The 17,754-nt window shown below is 44.7% G+C and overlaps 1 protein-coding gene across 3 annotated transcripts; it reads left to right on the top strand.

Annotated features, from left to right (window-relative positions):
- The first annotated feature begins 6,405 nt into the window (after positions 1-6,405).
- LOC121151623 (lipid droplet assembly factor 1-like) lies at positions 6,406-17,039 on the top strand. Of its 3 annotated transcripts, XM_040973225.1 has the most exons (5): positions 6,406-6,470; positions 8,447-8,636; positions 13,763-13,931; positions 14,372-14,510; positions 16,733-17,039. In XM_040973225.1, the coding sequence occupies exons 2-5, from the start codon at positions 8,541-8,543 to the stop codon at positions 16,812-16,814; spliced, it is 486 nt and encodes a 161-aa protein (XP_040829159.1). In that variant the 5' UTR covers positions 6,406-6,470; positions 8,447-8,540; the 3' UTR covers positions 16,815-17,039. The 3 variants fall into 3 exon arrangements, with proteins under 3 accessions (XP_040829159.1, XP_040829160.1, XP_040829158.1); XM_040973224.1 differs by lacking the exon at positions 6,406-6,470 and having other exon boundaries at positions 8,280-8,636; XM_040973226.1 differs by lacking the exons at positions 6,406-6,470; positions 14,372-14,510 and having other exon boundaries at positions 8,257-8,636.
- Positions 17,040-17,754: the final 715 nt, after the last annotated feature.

Genomic DNA, 17,754 nt, shown 5'->3' with positions numbered 1-17,754 from the left:
GGTGGCCACTCTAATTGTACCTATGAAATAATAATAATATAAAATAAATAATGAGCTCTCGGCTTCTCTGGAAACAGGAACTCCTCTCCTGTCCTGTTGCTCTGAAATTCACTTCTCCTTATATAGCATGATGAGAATGACACCAACAATGGAACTTTCTGAAAGCTCTGTTTCCAGGGCTGCCTCTCTGAGGTCACAGATGTTAGTCTTCTAAGGAGTAAACCTGGAAGAAGATGACAAAAACTGAAGCTGGAGAAGGAAGGAGCAACTCGGCATTCTGCTCTTCCAACCACGGCCCTTCTTCCTTTCCCTTGAATAGCTCCTTGCTTGGAACTTTTCTTGGAACACACCAAGTTTACTGTAGAGGAAAATGGAAGCAGAGTTACCTGCCAGTGCAGAGAGTAGGGAAAAATCGCTCAACCAGACCATCCTCCAGCAGCCTGCGCACTTCTCCCTTTTCTGCCCAGGGCCATTTTAACACTGATGGAGGTTGTACCAGGGCCCAAGCCAGTAACCAAGCCTTCGCGTCTGTTGTTAAGGAGACGAGGGGCTCCTGCTAAGCCTTCATACAAGACTGGGCTTGATCTAGCTCCCTGTCCTGGTGTCTGTCTTTGCTGGAGGTCCAGCTGGTCAGCAGGAAGTGTTCATGACAGAAGGAAAGATGGGAGGGTGTTTCACAATGGCCCAGAAATGCAGAGATGGGTGGCACTAAGAAACCGTGCCATTGGAGAAGTCTAAAAGCACAAGGCATGATGGAGAAGTTCTTGGTATCCAGAATTCAGAGTTCTGGCTTCAGATCCTGCTCTTCTCATTAATAAGCTGTGTGCCTTGAGCAAGTTGCTGTATCCAAGTGTCCTTTTATCATCTGTAAAATGTCCATAATAGGAGTATCTTCTTCACCAGGTTGGTCTCTGAAGATTCAAGGAGACAATTCTTATAAAGCGATTTGTATATGCTAGAAGGATGACTAATAATTCATTCCCGTTTTGGACTTCCTGGGACTTACCATTTCCAAGTCCTACATCCTGGGGGCCCTTGGACAGTTTTGTCACCTGACACAATAAGCACTCTATATAAATGTTGTGGTCAATGTCAGTATCCTGAGAAACAAAGCAACACAAGTAAATACATACATATGTTTTCACCCATTAGGGACGATAGCAGCTGCTGCTCCAATATTCAAAACACACATTTTACAGCTGCTTTCAAAGTTATGTCAAAAACATGCTTGACTGACTGAGCTGTTCTGAGGTATCATCCTTAAATATGTGTGTTTTTTTTTCTAATTAATTAATTTCTAATTTTTTCTAATTAATTCCCCCCACAAACTCCATGATGTCTTTATTTTATGATCAAGGAAACCCAAACTGAGAGATTACTTTCCCAAGTTGACCTGATACAATCTGAACTGCTTCCTGAAGACCACTGTGTACAGAACCTTATGGAACCAATGAGGACCCTGTCCAGAACACAAATGTTTCTGAGGTCTGATGGAGAACATTCATACAGCACCAAGTCCTTCCATTTTCCCCCCTTTCTTTCCTTATAATTGAGCCAAACTGTCAACCCTGAACTTTCTCATATCTTCCATTATCACTCCTCATCAAGCCTACCCACAGTTTTAAACAATACTTGAAATAAAGCAGCGAAAGGCTTTGAGCCATTGATTTGGATAGAAATGGGGTTATTTTTAGGCATGGTATACTGAGCGTGAAACATCACGTCCCTTAAAAAACAATGACTGTAGGATCTGCGCAATAGCTTACTGGCTAACGTCCTCACCTTGCACATGCTAGGATCCCATATGGGCACCAGTTTGAATCCCAGCTGTCCTGCTTCCCATCCAACTCCATGCTTGTAGCCTGGGAAAGCAGTCAAGAACTGCCCAAAACCTTGGGAACCTGCACCCAAGTGGAAGACCTGGAAGAGGATCCTGGCTCAACTCCGGCTGTTGTAGCCACTGGAGGAGTGAATCAGCAGATGGAAAATCTTTCTCTCTGTCTCTCCTTCTCTCTGTATATCTGCCTTTCCAATAAAAACAAATAATTAAAAAAAGACTAATCCAATGAGGTAAAGAATTAGAACGAGAGGGGTTCAGTGGCACAGAGCCCTTTGGTTCTATGTGTGAGCATAAGACATACTCCTATCTGAAAATTGATGTCCTTTAAGTTTCTCTGTGCTCATAAACAACAAAACAATACTACTGGTTTCTGCTGATTAGGAACACTGCTAAGCACTTAGTGCATGAGCATCATCTCTGAATCATCTCAACAGACCTAAAGATAGATATCAGAATTCCTTCAAGTTTTAGGGTTGAGGAAACTGAGACATTAATTATTCTACCTACAGTCATTTAACCATGTCAATAGCAAAACTGGAACTTGGTACCTGCATATGGAATTTGTTCCATGGCTTTAATCAAAACACCACCTAAATGTTATTTGACAAAGATGGAAAATAAAATGCCGAGCAAAGAGAATGAAAAATGCCATCACCTCTTTGCCAGCTACCTCACCCACACCACAACTGTCATCTGATTTAACTTTCCTCAGTAATTCCCAATACAGGATATATACCTCAAGCTTTATAGTCCTCGCAACTGCAATTTCCTAGGGTTGCCAGATAAAACACAGGATGTCTCATTAAATTATAATTGCAGGGAAATACCTTTTCAAGTAAAATAATTTTTAGTGTAACCAACTCAACATTTGGGACATGGTTCCACTAAAAAACTATCAGATGTTTACTTGAAATTGGTACTCATCTAAGTATGCTGTACATATATTTACCACATCTGGCAAGATGGAGGGGAGAAAGGTCAGCTAAGTTCTAGGCTGTCCCCATCTCGATGGAATGAATACTTCGGAATCTCAATCTGTGGCTGAGGAGTTTCCACACATTTCTGGTTCACGGCTCAGTGCTCTTGGAAGATCTTTCCTGAGGCCTGAAGTTGTTGTTTAACCAGAACAAGTATCCACTGGCGTTGTTCTACTAAAGCATCACCCTCTGGGTAAAAATGGACATTCATTTTCCAGTTTTGGAGGCTGGCAGTCTAAGATCATGGTACCAGCAGAGTAGGGTTCTGATGAGTAGTCTCTTCAGGGTTGCCAGCTTCTTACTACATCCTCTCACGGCAGAAAAAGGGCTGTGAGATCTCTGGAGTTCTTTTTAAATAGGCATTAGTCCCGCTTGTAAGACCTAATTATCTCCTAAACATTTAATACTATCCCATTGGAGATTAGAATGTCTTAATTTATTTGAAAGAGGGACAAAGACAGATATATAGATATAGATATCATTTATATGTTTTTATATGCTGGCTAATTCCTTCAAAATGCATGCAGCATCTTGGGCCAAAGCAAACAGCCTGGAACTCAGTCTGGACTTCCTATGTATTTGGCAGAGAAACCAAGTACTTGAACTTTTTTCCTGTGGCCTCCCAGGGTGTGCATTAGCAGGAAGGTGTAATTGGGAGCAGAGCCAACTCTAGACATTCTATAGGAGGCAGGTGTCGTGAGAATATTTTAATCACTGTGCCATTACCTCCCTCAGCATTTCAACATGTGAGTTTGGGGACAATGGGAGATGGAAACTACAACAAGTAACTGTGAAAAGGCATAGCAGTAGCTGCACATGCACTTACTTTTCTAAACCCATCAAGTGTACATTGAGAACCAAGTCCTGATGCTATGGAGAGATTCTAGGACCCTGGTAGTTCTGGAATATGTGACGGGGTAGAAGACGCAGGCAGCACATGGGGGAAAACAAAACCTGCCTGGGCTTCAAGAAAAAAAAAAAAAACTGTTATAAAAAAAAAAAATTTAAAGCCAGTGGGAAGAATCAGAGGATTCACAGACGTGCCCCTAGATGGCACTCTTAATCAAAAATCCCAGGCAACTTGACTTTCAAAACTACAACTACCCCAGGATTGATGGCTGCAGTGCTTTACACTAAGGAATGAATGAATGAATGAATGAATGAATGAATAAATAAATAAATAAAACCAAACATTTCCGGGGTGGGGGGGGACGGGGGAAGGAGATCCTTTACATTGCAGCCAACAAAAGGCATAAAGCTAAACAATTCTTCCTGAAGCTTAAGAATTTAGGGAGAAGGGCTGGTATTGTGGCATAGCTGTTTAAGCTGCCTCCTGTGACACTAGCATCCCACATGGGCACCAGTTGAATCCCAGCTGCTCCACTTCCAATCTATCTCCTTGCTAATGTGCCCAGGAAAAGAGTGGAAGACAGCCTAGGTGCCTGGGCACCTGCCACTGTCATGGAAGACCAGGAAGGAGCCCCTGGCTTTGGACTGGTCCAGCTTGAGTGTTGTGACCATTTGGGGAGTAAACCAGCAGATGGAAGATCTCTCTTGTTCTGCCCTCCTCCTGTCCCTCTCTCTCTGTAACTCTGCCATTCAAATAAATATGTAATAAATCTTTTTAAAAAAGAATTTAAGGGAACTCATCTGTTTATATTATCGTTTCTCCACTTGGGTGCCCTCCCTCAATTTATCCTATTCCTCCTCCTTCTCAACACCACCATCACCATCATCATCCTCAAGCTTACCTCTCTAGCCACCATCCTGATTATTTCTAGAACTACTAGGTTGCAGAATAATAGCAACAAATATTTTTGCATTCCTACATGTGTCCTATAGGTTATAAGTTCTTTACAGCCAAAACTGTAACAGTCTTCATTATTAACCCAGTGACTGTTACTCTTCACCTAGAGTCATTCTTCAGGTTGTTATGGACACAGACCACAAAGAAGGGGAAAGTCAACAAGGCACATAGAAAGAGCCCAAGTGGTAACAAGCCCTTGGACTTAGCTCTGTCCCAGGTTTGGTTTTTGTTGTTGTTGAAGATTTGAGAGGCAGAATTACTCGGGGGTGGAGAGGGAAAGACAGGCAACCTGTGTTCCCATCCACAAATTCATTCCCCCAAATGACCACAATGGTGAAGCGAGGAGCCTGGAACTCCATCCAAGACTCCACTGTGTATGGCAGAGGTCCAAGACCTTGGGCCATCTTCTACTGCTTTCTTATGTGCATCAGCAAGGAGCTGGATCTCAAGGCAGGCAGGCAGGCAGCTGGGACTCAGACAGATGTTTAGGTAGCATGCTGGTACAGGGGGCAGCTTAACGCACTGTACCACAATGCAGGCCCTTCTGTCTCCATTTCACGGAAGAAACCAGGGCTCAGGAGAAGTAACTGTCCAGGTCAGAGATGAAGTGTCAGCCATGGGGTCAGCACCCAGGAGAACTGAAACCTCAGCCCTGGTCTTTCCCAGCATGGCTTCTGGCAGTGTTTGTTTTAACAGGGGTCAACTGTCTTCCCAGTGGTGCATGTGGTAATATTTGGAGACATTTTTGTTACAGCTTCCAGTGGGGGTTGTCCTGGTATGTAACAGGTAAAAGCCAGAGACACTGTTCAAATAGCCTACAATGTACAGGACAGTCAAGAAGTAACAGAAATAACACCTCCAAAAAGCCAACTGTCCCCGTTTGAGAAAGTCCGCTCTTAAGGGCTTGATTTGGGTCCAGGAAACAATATGCTATTCCAAGGAATTTGCATTTATTTATGATGCCTCTCTGGCTGGCGACTTAACCCTCTGTAAAAGGGAGATGTTGGGGGCACGCATTGTGGTGTGGTGGGTCAAACTGCCCTTCGGGACACCTACCTCCCACTTAGGAGTGCTTGGTTTGAGTTCTGGCCACGATACTCTGCACTTTGGGTCCAGCATTTCTGCTATCGTTATCTGGAAGGTCACAGACCATGACCCAAGTACTGGAACTCCATGGGGACGCTGGCTTTGGCTAGGCCTAATCCTGGCTGTTACCGGCATTGGCATTCGGGGAGGGAACCAGCAAGTGCGACATTTGTCTACAGCTTTTCCTCCGTGTCACTTTACCCTTTCAAAAAACAAAATTAAATTAAAAATGGAGAAGACTAACCAAACCCATTTCTAGAGCTCTGTAACTCATCACTTGAGAAGGAAAGACTAAAGACTTCCAGTCAAGGTGGTACCTCATCATTTGTGCTGGGAGCTCCAGAGTAGCTTCCAGAACAGCTGCCTGCGGGTATTTATGAGGGGAAGCCCTAAGTTTCCTCGAAAACCCATCCTCAGCGGCCACTCGTCTCTGAGGCGGCCCGAGCACCCTCATTCCAAGCTCAAAGCGCAGGAGGCGACGCCCTCGGAGCCTCGGTTTCCTCAGCCTTACACTTCCCCGGGACGCCTTGAGGCACACGCCAGCTCGGAACAAGAACCGGCGCGCCTCGCACAGGCCGGGGTCTCCGCCGCGCGGCAGCCCGCGCCCACCTTCCGGCGTGCGAGCCAGGGCGGAGCCGAGGGCGGTGCGCGCGCCGAGGGGCGGGGACGCGGCTAATGTTCTTCCTCCCTCTCTTCCCGCCTCCCGCCTCCTTTCGCTCCCCCTACAGGCGTGGTAGGGGCAGCCGGGCCGAGGGACCAGGTGAGCGTTTGAAGCTCGGGGGGCCGTGGGCTTCAGGGTGCTCCCGACTGCAGAGACCCTCTGGCTCGCGGGGGGCACTCGTGGAGGAATGCGGGGGGCGGCGGCTCGAGCGTGTAGACGGGGGCCCCGGGGTGGCAGCACCACGGGGCATCTCTTGCCCAGTCAGTCTACCGGCGGAGCAAGCGGAGTGCGTGCCAGCCACCCTCCGCTCCATACACCACTGCCGCTCCTAGTTTGGTACAAGAGTGGTCAGCCCCACGCTGTCCTCCCCTCGAGACCCTGCGCCTTCTTTGAGAAGTCCGGTGGGGATGGCGTCAAGTCGAACCTGCTCTTGAGTTGTAGTGAAAATGAGTGCCGTCTTCCCTCAGCGGAACCCGCTGCCGAGGGGGAAGCTGCGAGTGCAAAGGCTCGAATTACTCTCAGAGGCTCTGTTTCTCGGCTTCCGTGACCCCTCAGACAGGGCGCCCAGATCCACATCCTCTTCCTCCTCCCGTGGATGCCCTCCACTCGCGGTCTTTGAAGATGAAGAAAAAAGGAGCCCAAATGGGAAAGGAGAGTGGCCAGGGTGGGCTCAAGGGGCCCTTCCGCCAACCAGAGACGCGACCCGCCCCTCTTCCCTCTCTTCTGGCTGCAGCGTTCCATGGCAGCCGTTTGCCCCGAGGCTCGGGGTCTCCAGAGCCGGGTGGTGCTTTGAAGCCTTGGAAATTGCGAGGGCTGGTCGGGGAGAAGGCCTCCTGACCTCCTCCGAAGACTGCATGGTGCCCTGGGAGGCCCCTGCCAGGGGTGGATGACTGGACGGACAAAGGGCCTGGGAGGTGGTGGCCAGGTAGATGCACCTGACAGCATGTGTGCTGGTAGCATTCCCCCCACGCTCTCCTCTTTCAGACTCCCCAAACCGGTCTGGATGGGCCACTTGGGTTTTCCCAGGGCAAAGGAGACTGGCAAGGAAATTGGGCGTGTTTCGGCAGGGGTGAGACTAGGGGAACAATCCCATATACTAGATCTAGTCCAGCAGCGACCTAGCTGGAGCCCTTAAAATGCGCTTTTATTAGCCTGCCAGACCCTGTAGTTATTAGTTGTGAAATCTCCCCCTTTGTAACTCACCACATTAGCATGTAGAATAGTCAGGATGGTCAGTACATGTGAGGATCTCAGTTAATTTTGGCTACTGTGACAGAATCTGGAAGGCATTTGTGTTACAGGTCAGATCAATTGTAAGTGAGAAATGGAAACAGTATCTAATGTGTTTGTTGTTCTGGGAACCATAAAATAAACATGATCAAAACTATGTTGCCATTTGCCTTTATGAAAAATCAATAAAATTTACAGGAAATTGGGACAAATCCAGAAATTCCAGGCTCTTCTATCACAGAAGGTAACTGTGGCAAGGTCTTGTTACTGGTAAATAGAGATCAGTTTAGGGCCTGGTGTGGTTGGGAGCCAACCTGTACAGTATCGGTAGTAAGCAATGAAGAGAAGTTGACCAGAGTCATTGGATCGTTGTCTTCCTAGGAAGGCCTTTTTTTTCTTTTCTTTTTCCAAAAGCAGTGTGACTTGAAATAGTATGCTCAGCTTTCTTGGCTTTCTTTTTGTAACACTTTGGAATATTTTTATATTATTTTTCAGAAATGTATCATGAACATCATTTTATTGACTGAATTTACCATGATGTAGCCAGTTTCTTACTGCAGTTCACTGAGCTTCTTCGCCAAGTTTTGCTGGTTGTTACAAACAGGAATGGGCTATGTCTTCTTTGGCTACATTCTTATAGATCTGTTTGATTATTTCCTTCAGGTTTCTAGAAAATAAATTGTTGGGTTCAAAGTGTATGTAATTGGTAATTTCAATACCTATTGCCAAGTTGTTCTCCATCTGCATGCCCTCCCTCAGGGTGTGAGAAGTTCTTGTTGAACCACTTGGGTGGAGACCTTCGATGGTTAAATGACTTTGTTGTTTCCTTCAGTGACAGAAAGCAGCGGAGCGGCATGCAGGATTGGACTGCTCACTCTGCTGGAGAATTTTCTGAGAGGAAACTTATTCCTCAGAAAGACATTTGAAGTAAGCTTCAGGATGGTGAAAAAAGAGCCCCCGAGTATCTCAAAGGACTTTGAAGAGTTACAGAGGAAGCTGTTTTTGCTGGCGGAGTCCATCAAGAATAACTCAAAGGTCAGTGTCCAGTCATTATATATAGTGGAAAATCCCCCCCAACTGACATGAATATAAGCAAGATAGGAAGTATCTACTTTCCCAAGTAGAAGAAATTTGAAGGTATGTCAGTAATCTTTTTGACTCACCTATCCTACTCTCAGTGCTAACTTTCAAATTCATTATCCAAGAAGATTGCTGAAACATCAGCCATTCATATTCCAGGAAATAAGAATGAATGAGTAAAAAAAAAAAAAAATGAAGCAGTAGAGGAAGAAATGTTTGCCAGCTACCTCCAATTTAAGGAGACGTCCTAAAGTAGCAGTGATTCTGATTACATCTCTCAGAGGCCGAAAGTGCTGAATGACCACTGGCATAGGCAAATGAAATTCCTTAGCTGTGTGTCTAGAGGCCATTCTCGTTCTTTGCCATTGAAAGCATCCTTTCCTTGTCTTGCTGCTAATTTTAGCTTACTTGTTACATTGAACACCATAACTCCAGTGTTCCACTAGAAATCACAGGCATGATGTGCACTGCATATGTCTTAAAATTTGCAGATACCACATGTAACATGTGAGAAGAAACAGGGGGAATTAATTTTAATAATGCTTTAGTCAACCTGCCATATCCAAAATGTCATTTCAACTTGTAGTCATTGTAAAAAAAAAATATAGTGGGGGAAAAAAACCCTTTGGGATATTTCACATTCTTTTTTTGGTACTCTTTGAAACCCAGTGTATGTTTTGCATTACCAATATATTCTAGTTCAAACTAGCCACTTTTAAGATACCTAGTAGCTTGTCAGTTTACAGCTGAACTTGAGTTAGTGTTTTCTGCCTTCTGGCCAATTTATCTGTGTAATTTCCTCTATCTGCATTTCAGTATTTTATCTGCAGGAAAAATGGGTTTCAGAGGTAGTACTGTTAACATTTGATGTCTGTTTTTCTAGACTTTTTTTTTTCTTTTGCTATGTGATATACCCATGAAAGTGCATTTGTATATATAACAAAATGAACTGTTCATGTGATGTGGTTTTGTTCTGGACAGCCCTAAAGTCTACTCCAGGAGGTGCTACTTTACAATCCAGAGCAATCAACTCTCCGGAGACCTTCTCTGGGCCCACTCCAGAACCCATCTGGCACTCTCTGTGGATTTACCAACCTATTTTTAGATTGTACGTGTAACTTTGTAGTCAGCTGGCTGAGGTTCAAAAGTTAGCTCGTTGGGCAAGGTCCCCAAGCCCTTTTCACAAGAGTTGATTTTTCAGTCCTTGTGGTAGTTACCTTCTATAAAGTCACTGCAAGAAGCAAACCTCCAACCCCATTTCCTAGAGGGAAACATCAGATTTAGTCCTGGCCATTTCTCGATCAGTGCATAGCCTTATTGTTTGTGCATTTGTGTTTAAGGAATCCTTGGCGTGTGTCTGTGACCATCACCATAGAGCTTGGGACTGACAGCACTTTGAGTTGTGCCTGGAACAGTTTGTCTGGCATGTGTACCTTCTCTATGAAGCGCATCCCAGCCTGAGGCTCAGTAACACCAGGACATTGCCCCCATTGTTTCAATTGGGGACGAGTGAAACAATGAAGCAAAAGCACAAAAATGTGCAAAATGCAGCACCAAATTGACTGTGGCCAGGACATTTGTTTAGTGAACTGAAGCCAAATGCCAGATTGTCACCTTGTTTGATCTCAATTGGGAATGTACATGTTAGATGACTCACTTTTTTTTCTTGCTGCCTTATACATGTCTTATGATCTAGAAATGCTATACATATTGATTTGGGAGTTAGAGATCAGTGAGAGAGACATGCTTAAAATAGATCAAGAAATACAAACATTAAGGGAACCGTCTAGGACTTTTTGGAAATGCAAGGCTGAGTTTAAAGCCCACAACAGGAAGTAAAGCTGGCCATGGCTTGAGAGAAGGAATTTGAAGCAGGATCTGGTAGGTGAATGGAGTCAGAGGTATTCTTAACACACCTCCTCTAGGCTGTCTGGCTTCATTCACACTGTTGTTTCTGCCTGTGCATCTGCTGTGCTTTCCTGTCTGTGCAATCTGGCGTCTCTGACTTTTCTACTTACATGGCTCTGTTGATATGAGCATGACTCAGAGGCCTACCCCTACCATGGGGAAGGGAAGAGAGACGGAGCATGGGCTGGGCAGGTAAACACCAACGATATCTCCTGGTGTGCATTATCTCTGACAAAATAGTTTTGTCTCCTGCAGACCTTTTCTGCCAGAAAGGATGGTTTTGGGCATCTCCCCATAACCTCTGTGCCACCCCTGAATCCCATGCTAGAGGGCTCCAGAGACTGTAATCTGGGAGAAGCCATCCTGCAGCACCTTTCACTTGTCTGTCAGCAGTGGCTGTAAATGATTCTCAACTCCTCATTCTCCCCTCAGGATCCAGGGAATAGAATCACTGACTGTCTCATGCACTGTGACACCTGAGCATGTGTCCAGCTTCTCTGTAGTCCCAGGTAGAGGCTTCATATCCACTGATACTGTCTCCATTGTCCATCCTTTGGGTCCTCTCCAAGGAGGACTTGTGGTTTACAAATCAACCATCTTTGACCTTGGACAGATCAAGTGTGGCTCTGGCTCATTGAACTTGCTCCTCCTCTTTTCCAAAATAAGCAATGCCAGGCTCATAAACATGTAGTGAGGATTATGTGTGCTGCTGTGTGAGAAAGGCTTATAGCACAGAGCCAGGCACATGGCGTCTGATGTGCATTCCTGGGTTCTTCATTGAAGCTCTGTGTCAGGAAAGCCTAGGCTGGGAAACCTGTGGCTGTTTCTAAGATAGGCACTGAAAATTACAGAGTGTTCCAGAAAAATAAGCCCTCCCGCTTCCTCCCATTGTGTCCCAACTCTGTCGCCATGAGAATGGAAAGCTAATTACAATGTTCTGGATTTAACTAACGTTAAGTTGTTCTTCCTTACCTGTCTCACAGCACTGTGAGCAGAAATACATGAGGAAACACATGGAAAGCCCTTGAATCAGGGCTGAGCACTTGAGTGTTTAATGAATGCTCTCTGTTTTGTTGGACATGACTGAAATGTGTCTTTCCCTGACGTTTGGTGGACCAGCTGAGTACGGTGATGTTTCTTGCCTGGGAAAAGACAATTGTCCAGTTTACCTGTCTACAGCTTAAAATGGTCCCTGCTTGCTGAAGAATTGTATATTTTGGAGTTGTGGAGCTGACAAGAGGCTTAAAAATAAAAGTAGATTCCTAAAAGACTGTATGTGGAAGAAAAATCATGCCTTTACTAGTAGATTCCTGATGTGAAATTTACTTATGAAAAGCATTTTTCTTTAGTTGTTATGCTTTCATTTCACATTTCCCCATCTTCTTCATCTCTGTACCACCCTAGATTTGTCATTCCTATATCTATCTATGTTTGTCCATCTATTCACCTGCTATGTATCTGTGTATATTGTTTATACACTCCTAACATATTTCAACTGGGATGTCATTTTCCATTGGAAATACCTTCTCTGTTCAGATTTTATAAAATTTTCAGTTGAAAAGTGTAGATCTGTATACTCAGCCTTTTTGAAATGTGCTTTAAAAATTGTCCAATGACTGAATCAAGGATCAGTTCCAAAACTTAAAATTGATGGAAAATCCAGGCATTATTCACACAAGCCATGTCTCAGGGCTGCATGGCCATATGTAGCCACAGTGCTGCGCAGTGCACGTGTAAATCCTTAGGTCTGACACTTAAGTGGCAGCCTCAGTGGCTCATCTTGCCACACAGGCCTTCCCTTGTTAGCCTGACATTTACAGTTTGCATTACCGTGTCCTTCCCTTACCTGGAATATCCACCGACTCCTTCCCATTGTGCTCTCTGGGGTTCTTTTGATTGTAAAAGTCAGAACAGTTCAGTCTGCCTGTTATACAGGAAATAGGCATGGAACAGAAGTGACCAGTATTCAGGACAACCTGGAGCAGCTTGAGGAGCCAGCCTGTGTCCCGTGTGGCCACCACCACATCCACTCTGCCCCTTACCAGCCGTTCTCGGTATGATCTCAGGTACTGAAAATGGAGTGTCCAAGCTGGGTAGCCCCAGCTTCGGTGTCGTACCTAGTACACTCACCTCTGGCTGTGGAAATGGAACAGCAAAATGTTAGGTGACTTTCTGTCACAGTAGAATGTGGGTGGCATTGTAGCAAGTGGGCTTTATGCCATTTTGTGGCCTGGCAGGAAGTGAGGTTTGTTGTGCTTCAAGAGGTCCTCCTAGGAGGCAGGGAGGAAGTCCCAAGTCGGATGGCTGTGGCTTCTGTTAACCCAGGGTGAGCCTTGCGCTTTGGCTGCCATCACCATGAACCACAGAATTTTCCTGTTTTCAGCTTGTCCTGAAATTCATGTCACTTGAATCATCTTGGCTGAAGACCAGTTTCTAGGAAGCATATGCGTTCAGCAATGACACCTGTCATTGTTGTATGTCTTTGGTTTGGCTGCTGGTCTATAAGGCATTAAGGAGTAGGAAGTGGGAAATATCAGTTTTGAAAGAAGGTTCTGGAATCCAGAAACTGACGGGAACATGGTCCAGAATGTCACTGCGAAGGGGAGAAAAGGCATGTGGCCTGGAAGGATGTCCATGATACAAGTGGCAGCTTAAATCCACTGTGCCACAACACTGGCCCCTTCTTCGTTCTTAAGCTAGTGCATGTAACACGTCAGCTGGGATCTTGTTTTAAAGCTAAATCAGGGTTCGTAGGTGTAGGTCACAGCCAGAGCTGCTGCATTTCCGACAAGTGATGCAAAGTCACGAAGACTTAAGTTCTTTGTGCCTCCGTGACTTCAACTGTGAAAAGCTCTGCTGTGTCGTAGAAGGCAGATTGTTTGTGTTCCATCACTGCACATGTGTACTGTGCAGAGGGCTGTGTTGAGCGGGAATCTGATCTGTTTCTTTTTTTTTTTTCCACAAGGCTTGAGGTTAGTAACTTGGCTCTCAGACCTACCCTGTCCACACTGGCTTAAATAGCTGCCTCAGTTGACTCAAGTTTTGGGAGGCGTCTGCTAGAGACTAGAGACCACCTTGATGACTTCTTTGTGCTTCCCACAGCTGGAGTGGATGCTTTCAACCTGGGATTCAGGCCTGGCACTCAAACTGGTCTCTTTATTCTTTGCCCACAGGTGGTGTCCTTCATGAAGTCTCCAGTGGCTCAGTACTTGGACAGTCATCCTTTCCTGACACTCACCTTGCTAGTATTCATTGTTATGTCAGCCCTTCCTGTTGGGTTCTTCCTCTTCTTCGTGGTGTTGACCTTCTTAGCTGCTCTTGTGGGAGTCATATTACTGGAAGGTATGCTGTTGGTTACTTACCTGTTTGAAAAATGACTCAGTTGGGAGGACAGTAATTATTGGCCATCTGCCACTCTTGTCAAAGCTTTCTGTTCTTATCAAAAGCCACACAAGGCAGTCTGTCAGGGTAGTTAAAATATGGACCCTGGAGTCTGTTAGAATTTTATGTCCACTGGCATGTCTTTTGGACAAGTCATTTATCAAATTCGACAGGTAATAAAAATTATCAAAATACCCAGTATGATACAATGTAGGGATGGTGGGGACTGGAGGCAGCTGGAGGGCCAGGCAGTTGTTGCAATGCAAATGTCCAGTTGGGGTGGTGAAATCTCCTCACTAAAGAGCATAAGATAATTATCATTGTCATAGACACATTACTCTGAGTCTACCAGTTTTCAGCTTGTTATAAATGAATGTTTCTTCTGTTATGTTCTGTCTTAGGACTGGTCATCTCCGTGGGTGGCCTCTCACTGCTCTGTGTCCTCTGTGGCTTGGGCTTCGTGTCGTTCATTGTGTCAGGGGCAGCCATAATGTCCTACGTGATGATTTCCAGCCTCATTGGGTTCTGGTTTTCTCCCAGGTAAATATATGTCAATGAAATACTTTATCATAATTTTCAAACTATTTATTTTATTTGTTTGTAAAATAGTGAAACGAACAGACAAGAGATCTCCTGTCCACCACTTTCTTCCCTAAATGTCCAACCAGAGCTGGCCCAGGCTCAAGTTGGGAGCCAGAAACAAGCTAGGTATCCTACGTGATTAGCAGGGACCCAAGAACTTGGTGTTACTTGCTGCCTTCTTGGGCATATGTAAGTAAGAAGCTGGAGTCCAGAGCAGAGCCAGGATTTGAACCAAGGCACTCTGATAAAAGAGATGCAGGCATTTTAAGTAACATCTTTGCCATTATGCCAAATGCCTACCCCATGGGGGAGTTTTCACAAATAATCCCCTAAGCCTCCCACTCCCTTCAATGTCTTGAAGCAAAATTGTAAGTGGCAGATATTTCTGATAGTTCTTCATAATGTCAGACATTAAATGGGACTTTACATGGACTATCAAGCAAACTATTGCTGTCATCATCTATCACACATACACAACTCATTTCATAGCCATAGCAATTCCATGAAGTTGTTATTATTGATTCCTTCAGAAAGATGGCCATTTAACTTCCAAAAGTCAACTTAACATGTTTTTACTATGGTTACTATAGAGAAAAATGTGAAGGTTCCTTAAGAAATTAAAAACAGAACTACCGTAGGACCCCACAATCCCACTACTGGGGATATATATATATATATCTCCAAAAGAAATTAAATCATATTATCAAAGAGGCATCTACACTCCTGTATTTATTCCGGCTCTATTCATAATAGCCAAGTGATGGAATCAGTGTGTCTATCAGTATAGAAATGGATAAAGAAAATGTGTACACATACAATGAAATAACATTCAGCCATAAAAATGGATGAGATCCTATTATTTATGACCACATGGATAAATCTTGAGAACCTTATGTTTCATGAAATATGCTGGGCACATAAAGACAAGTATTGCATGATCTCACTCATTTATGGTGTCTGACAAAGACAATCTTACACAACTAGAGAACAGAATAATGAGACTGGAAACTAGGATGGAGTGGAAGAAAGTTGGTCAATGCAGAAAGTTAGTTTAGATGGAAGAAATGTAATTTGATGTTTAAATGTCTGGATCATTCTAGCGAAGAGTCTTGAAAGTTTCAGAAAACACATATTATGAAAAAAAATGTGTGTAAATATTTTAAAAATCTTTTTTGCACAGAAATAAGTAGTAGCCTAAATAGGAATTTACGATTATTACGTAACGAAAAGCTGATGACAGCCCAGGTGGATGCATGTCTATACTTGCACCTTGAGCCTCTCTGTGTTGCCACCCTTGGCCTATTTTTTTTTCCCCTCATGGTGGTAAGATAGCTACTGTAACCCCAAGTGCCCCAGTGCCCCAGCTACATGCAAGGCCGGGTGAAGAGGGGACTTGGGGGGGCAGAAATAAGTGCTCCTTTTCATCTGGCATGTGAAGTCTTCCCTGGCATCTCACCCCACTCTCCCACAGCTTTCAGCATTGGTTAGGACTTTGGCAGAGGAAACGCTAGGCTGGGTGTGTTCGGCTTACACATCTTCCTTAGCAGACTCGCAAGGAGAAAAGCCCTGCTAATGTGTCCCAGCTGGCCAGACTCCAGTGTGTGCTGTTGTTTGTCACAGTGGGGTGTGTCAGTGGTAGCAAAACTCAAGTTTAGGGAAAATCCATAGATAAGTTCCTGTTCATAGCACTGCCTTCCTTCCCTGTCATCGCCTTCTGGAATCTACAGTCACAGGGACTAAGAAGTGTTTTTCTTCCTTTACCTTCCGCCTCCCTTTCACTGGAGCTGTCAACAACCGATCTGAAGATAGGGACCTGAGTCCCAATCTCTGTTGTTTTCCAGTGGTGTGATCTGGAACAAACCACTAAACTTCTTCCTGTTGGCAAAATGAAGCTACTCCTCGCTCTGCTTTCTCATTGGGTTGTGGTGAAGATACCAATGACTGTGGAAACACAAAATATCCATAGCAGAACAGGGGGAATGAGCCACAAGCCTGTTCCTAACCCAGTCATTGTAACCTTCTGTGGCCTCAGTTCCCTCATCTGTAACATTGGCATTGTCCCCAAAACACTGTGGTTGCAAGAAGCAGCTGGAAACAAAGCCTCAAAGAATGTTGTACATTCAGTTCTGTCTGCTCTCAAGAGGCCCCAGAGCTAACTGTCTCCTCTTGTTGCTAAACAGACCCCCGGCACACAAAAACCCCAGTGGTGACTGCCAGCTGGCTATGAAGTCTGCAGACTTGAAGGGAGTCTACCAGGAGTGACCGGCCGGATAGAACCAGAGCTCTCTTTCCAAACATCTCAGGAAAGCTGTCGGATTGTGCTTACTCCAAGGGATCATGACTCAGAGAAGCTGTCAGGGTGGTCAGACATGCCTCAGATGTGTCCTCTGGCTTTTCCACTTGGTGTTTGTAGGATCCTGCAGCGGCCCAGTTTGGCCTGTTTGGTCCGCCATCTGCCACTCAAGTATGTGGCCTTGACTTTGAGAAGGATCTGGGCCAAGAGTCAGAGCCTTGGGGCTTATGTCCACAGACTCACAAGAAGACAACAGAGGATTGCTTTTGTGTTTGGAAATGCGGAAGCTGTTTATTTATTGTCACTCGGTTTAAAACAAGAGGTAGAGAGTAATTCAAAACAGAGCAAGCTCTTCCGCCCCATTCACTTTTGATTGAGAAAACACCGCACCTTTTGGAAATAATAGCCTCTGATAGCTGGAAAATAGAGTCCAAACTTAGCTTTGTGGCCAAGAATCTAGAAATCTTAAAGTTTCCACGGTTACTTTTACATGCTCAATCCTGTTCATCGTTTACATATTTGCCCTTGATAGTTTTGCATTGTTTTTAAGGACATCTATTAAGACGTTTATTTTAAAAAATGGTTAAAGGACTACACAGTAAAAAAAAATAAAACATACTATGGAATTTGTACTTCAAATGGTTTTGTTTACTGTGACATTTCATCAGCTGTTTGGATGGTTTACCGTCTCCCCTGCCTTCCCTCAGCCACACACAGCCTGCCTGCCTGTTGGTTCTCTGTCAGTTCTATGGGAGATCCTGGGTGACAATCGGTTTTAAGTTGGTAGTGACAAAACTCAAAGTTAATTCTAAAAGGTATTTGTGGAATACAAATAGTGAAGGGAGGGATTTATTTCACCCAACCCAAAAGCCAAGGGTAGCTTGTCGAGGCACTGATGGATTAAGATGT

Source organism: Ochotona curzoniae, unplaced genomic scaffold (assembly GCF_017591425.1).
Source record: "Ochotona curzoniae isolate NIBS_2020 unplaced genomic scaffold, NIBS_Ocur_1.0 contig_2321, whole genome shotgun sequence".
Classification (NCBI taxonomy): Eukaryota; Metazoa; Chordata; class Mammalia; order Lagomorpha; family Ochotonidae; genus Ochotona; species Ochotona curzoniae.
Note: the sequence above shows the minus strand (reverse complement) of the source record. Positions and strands in the feature narration are given on the sequence as shown.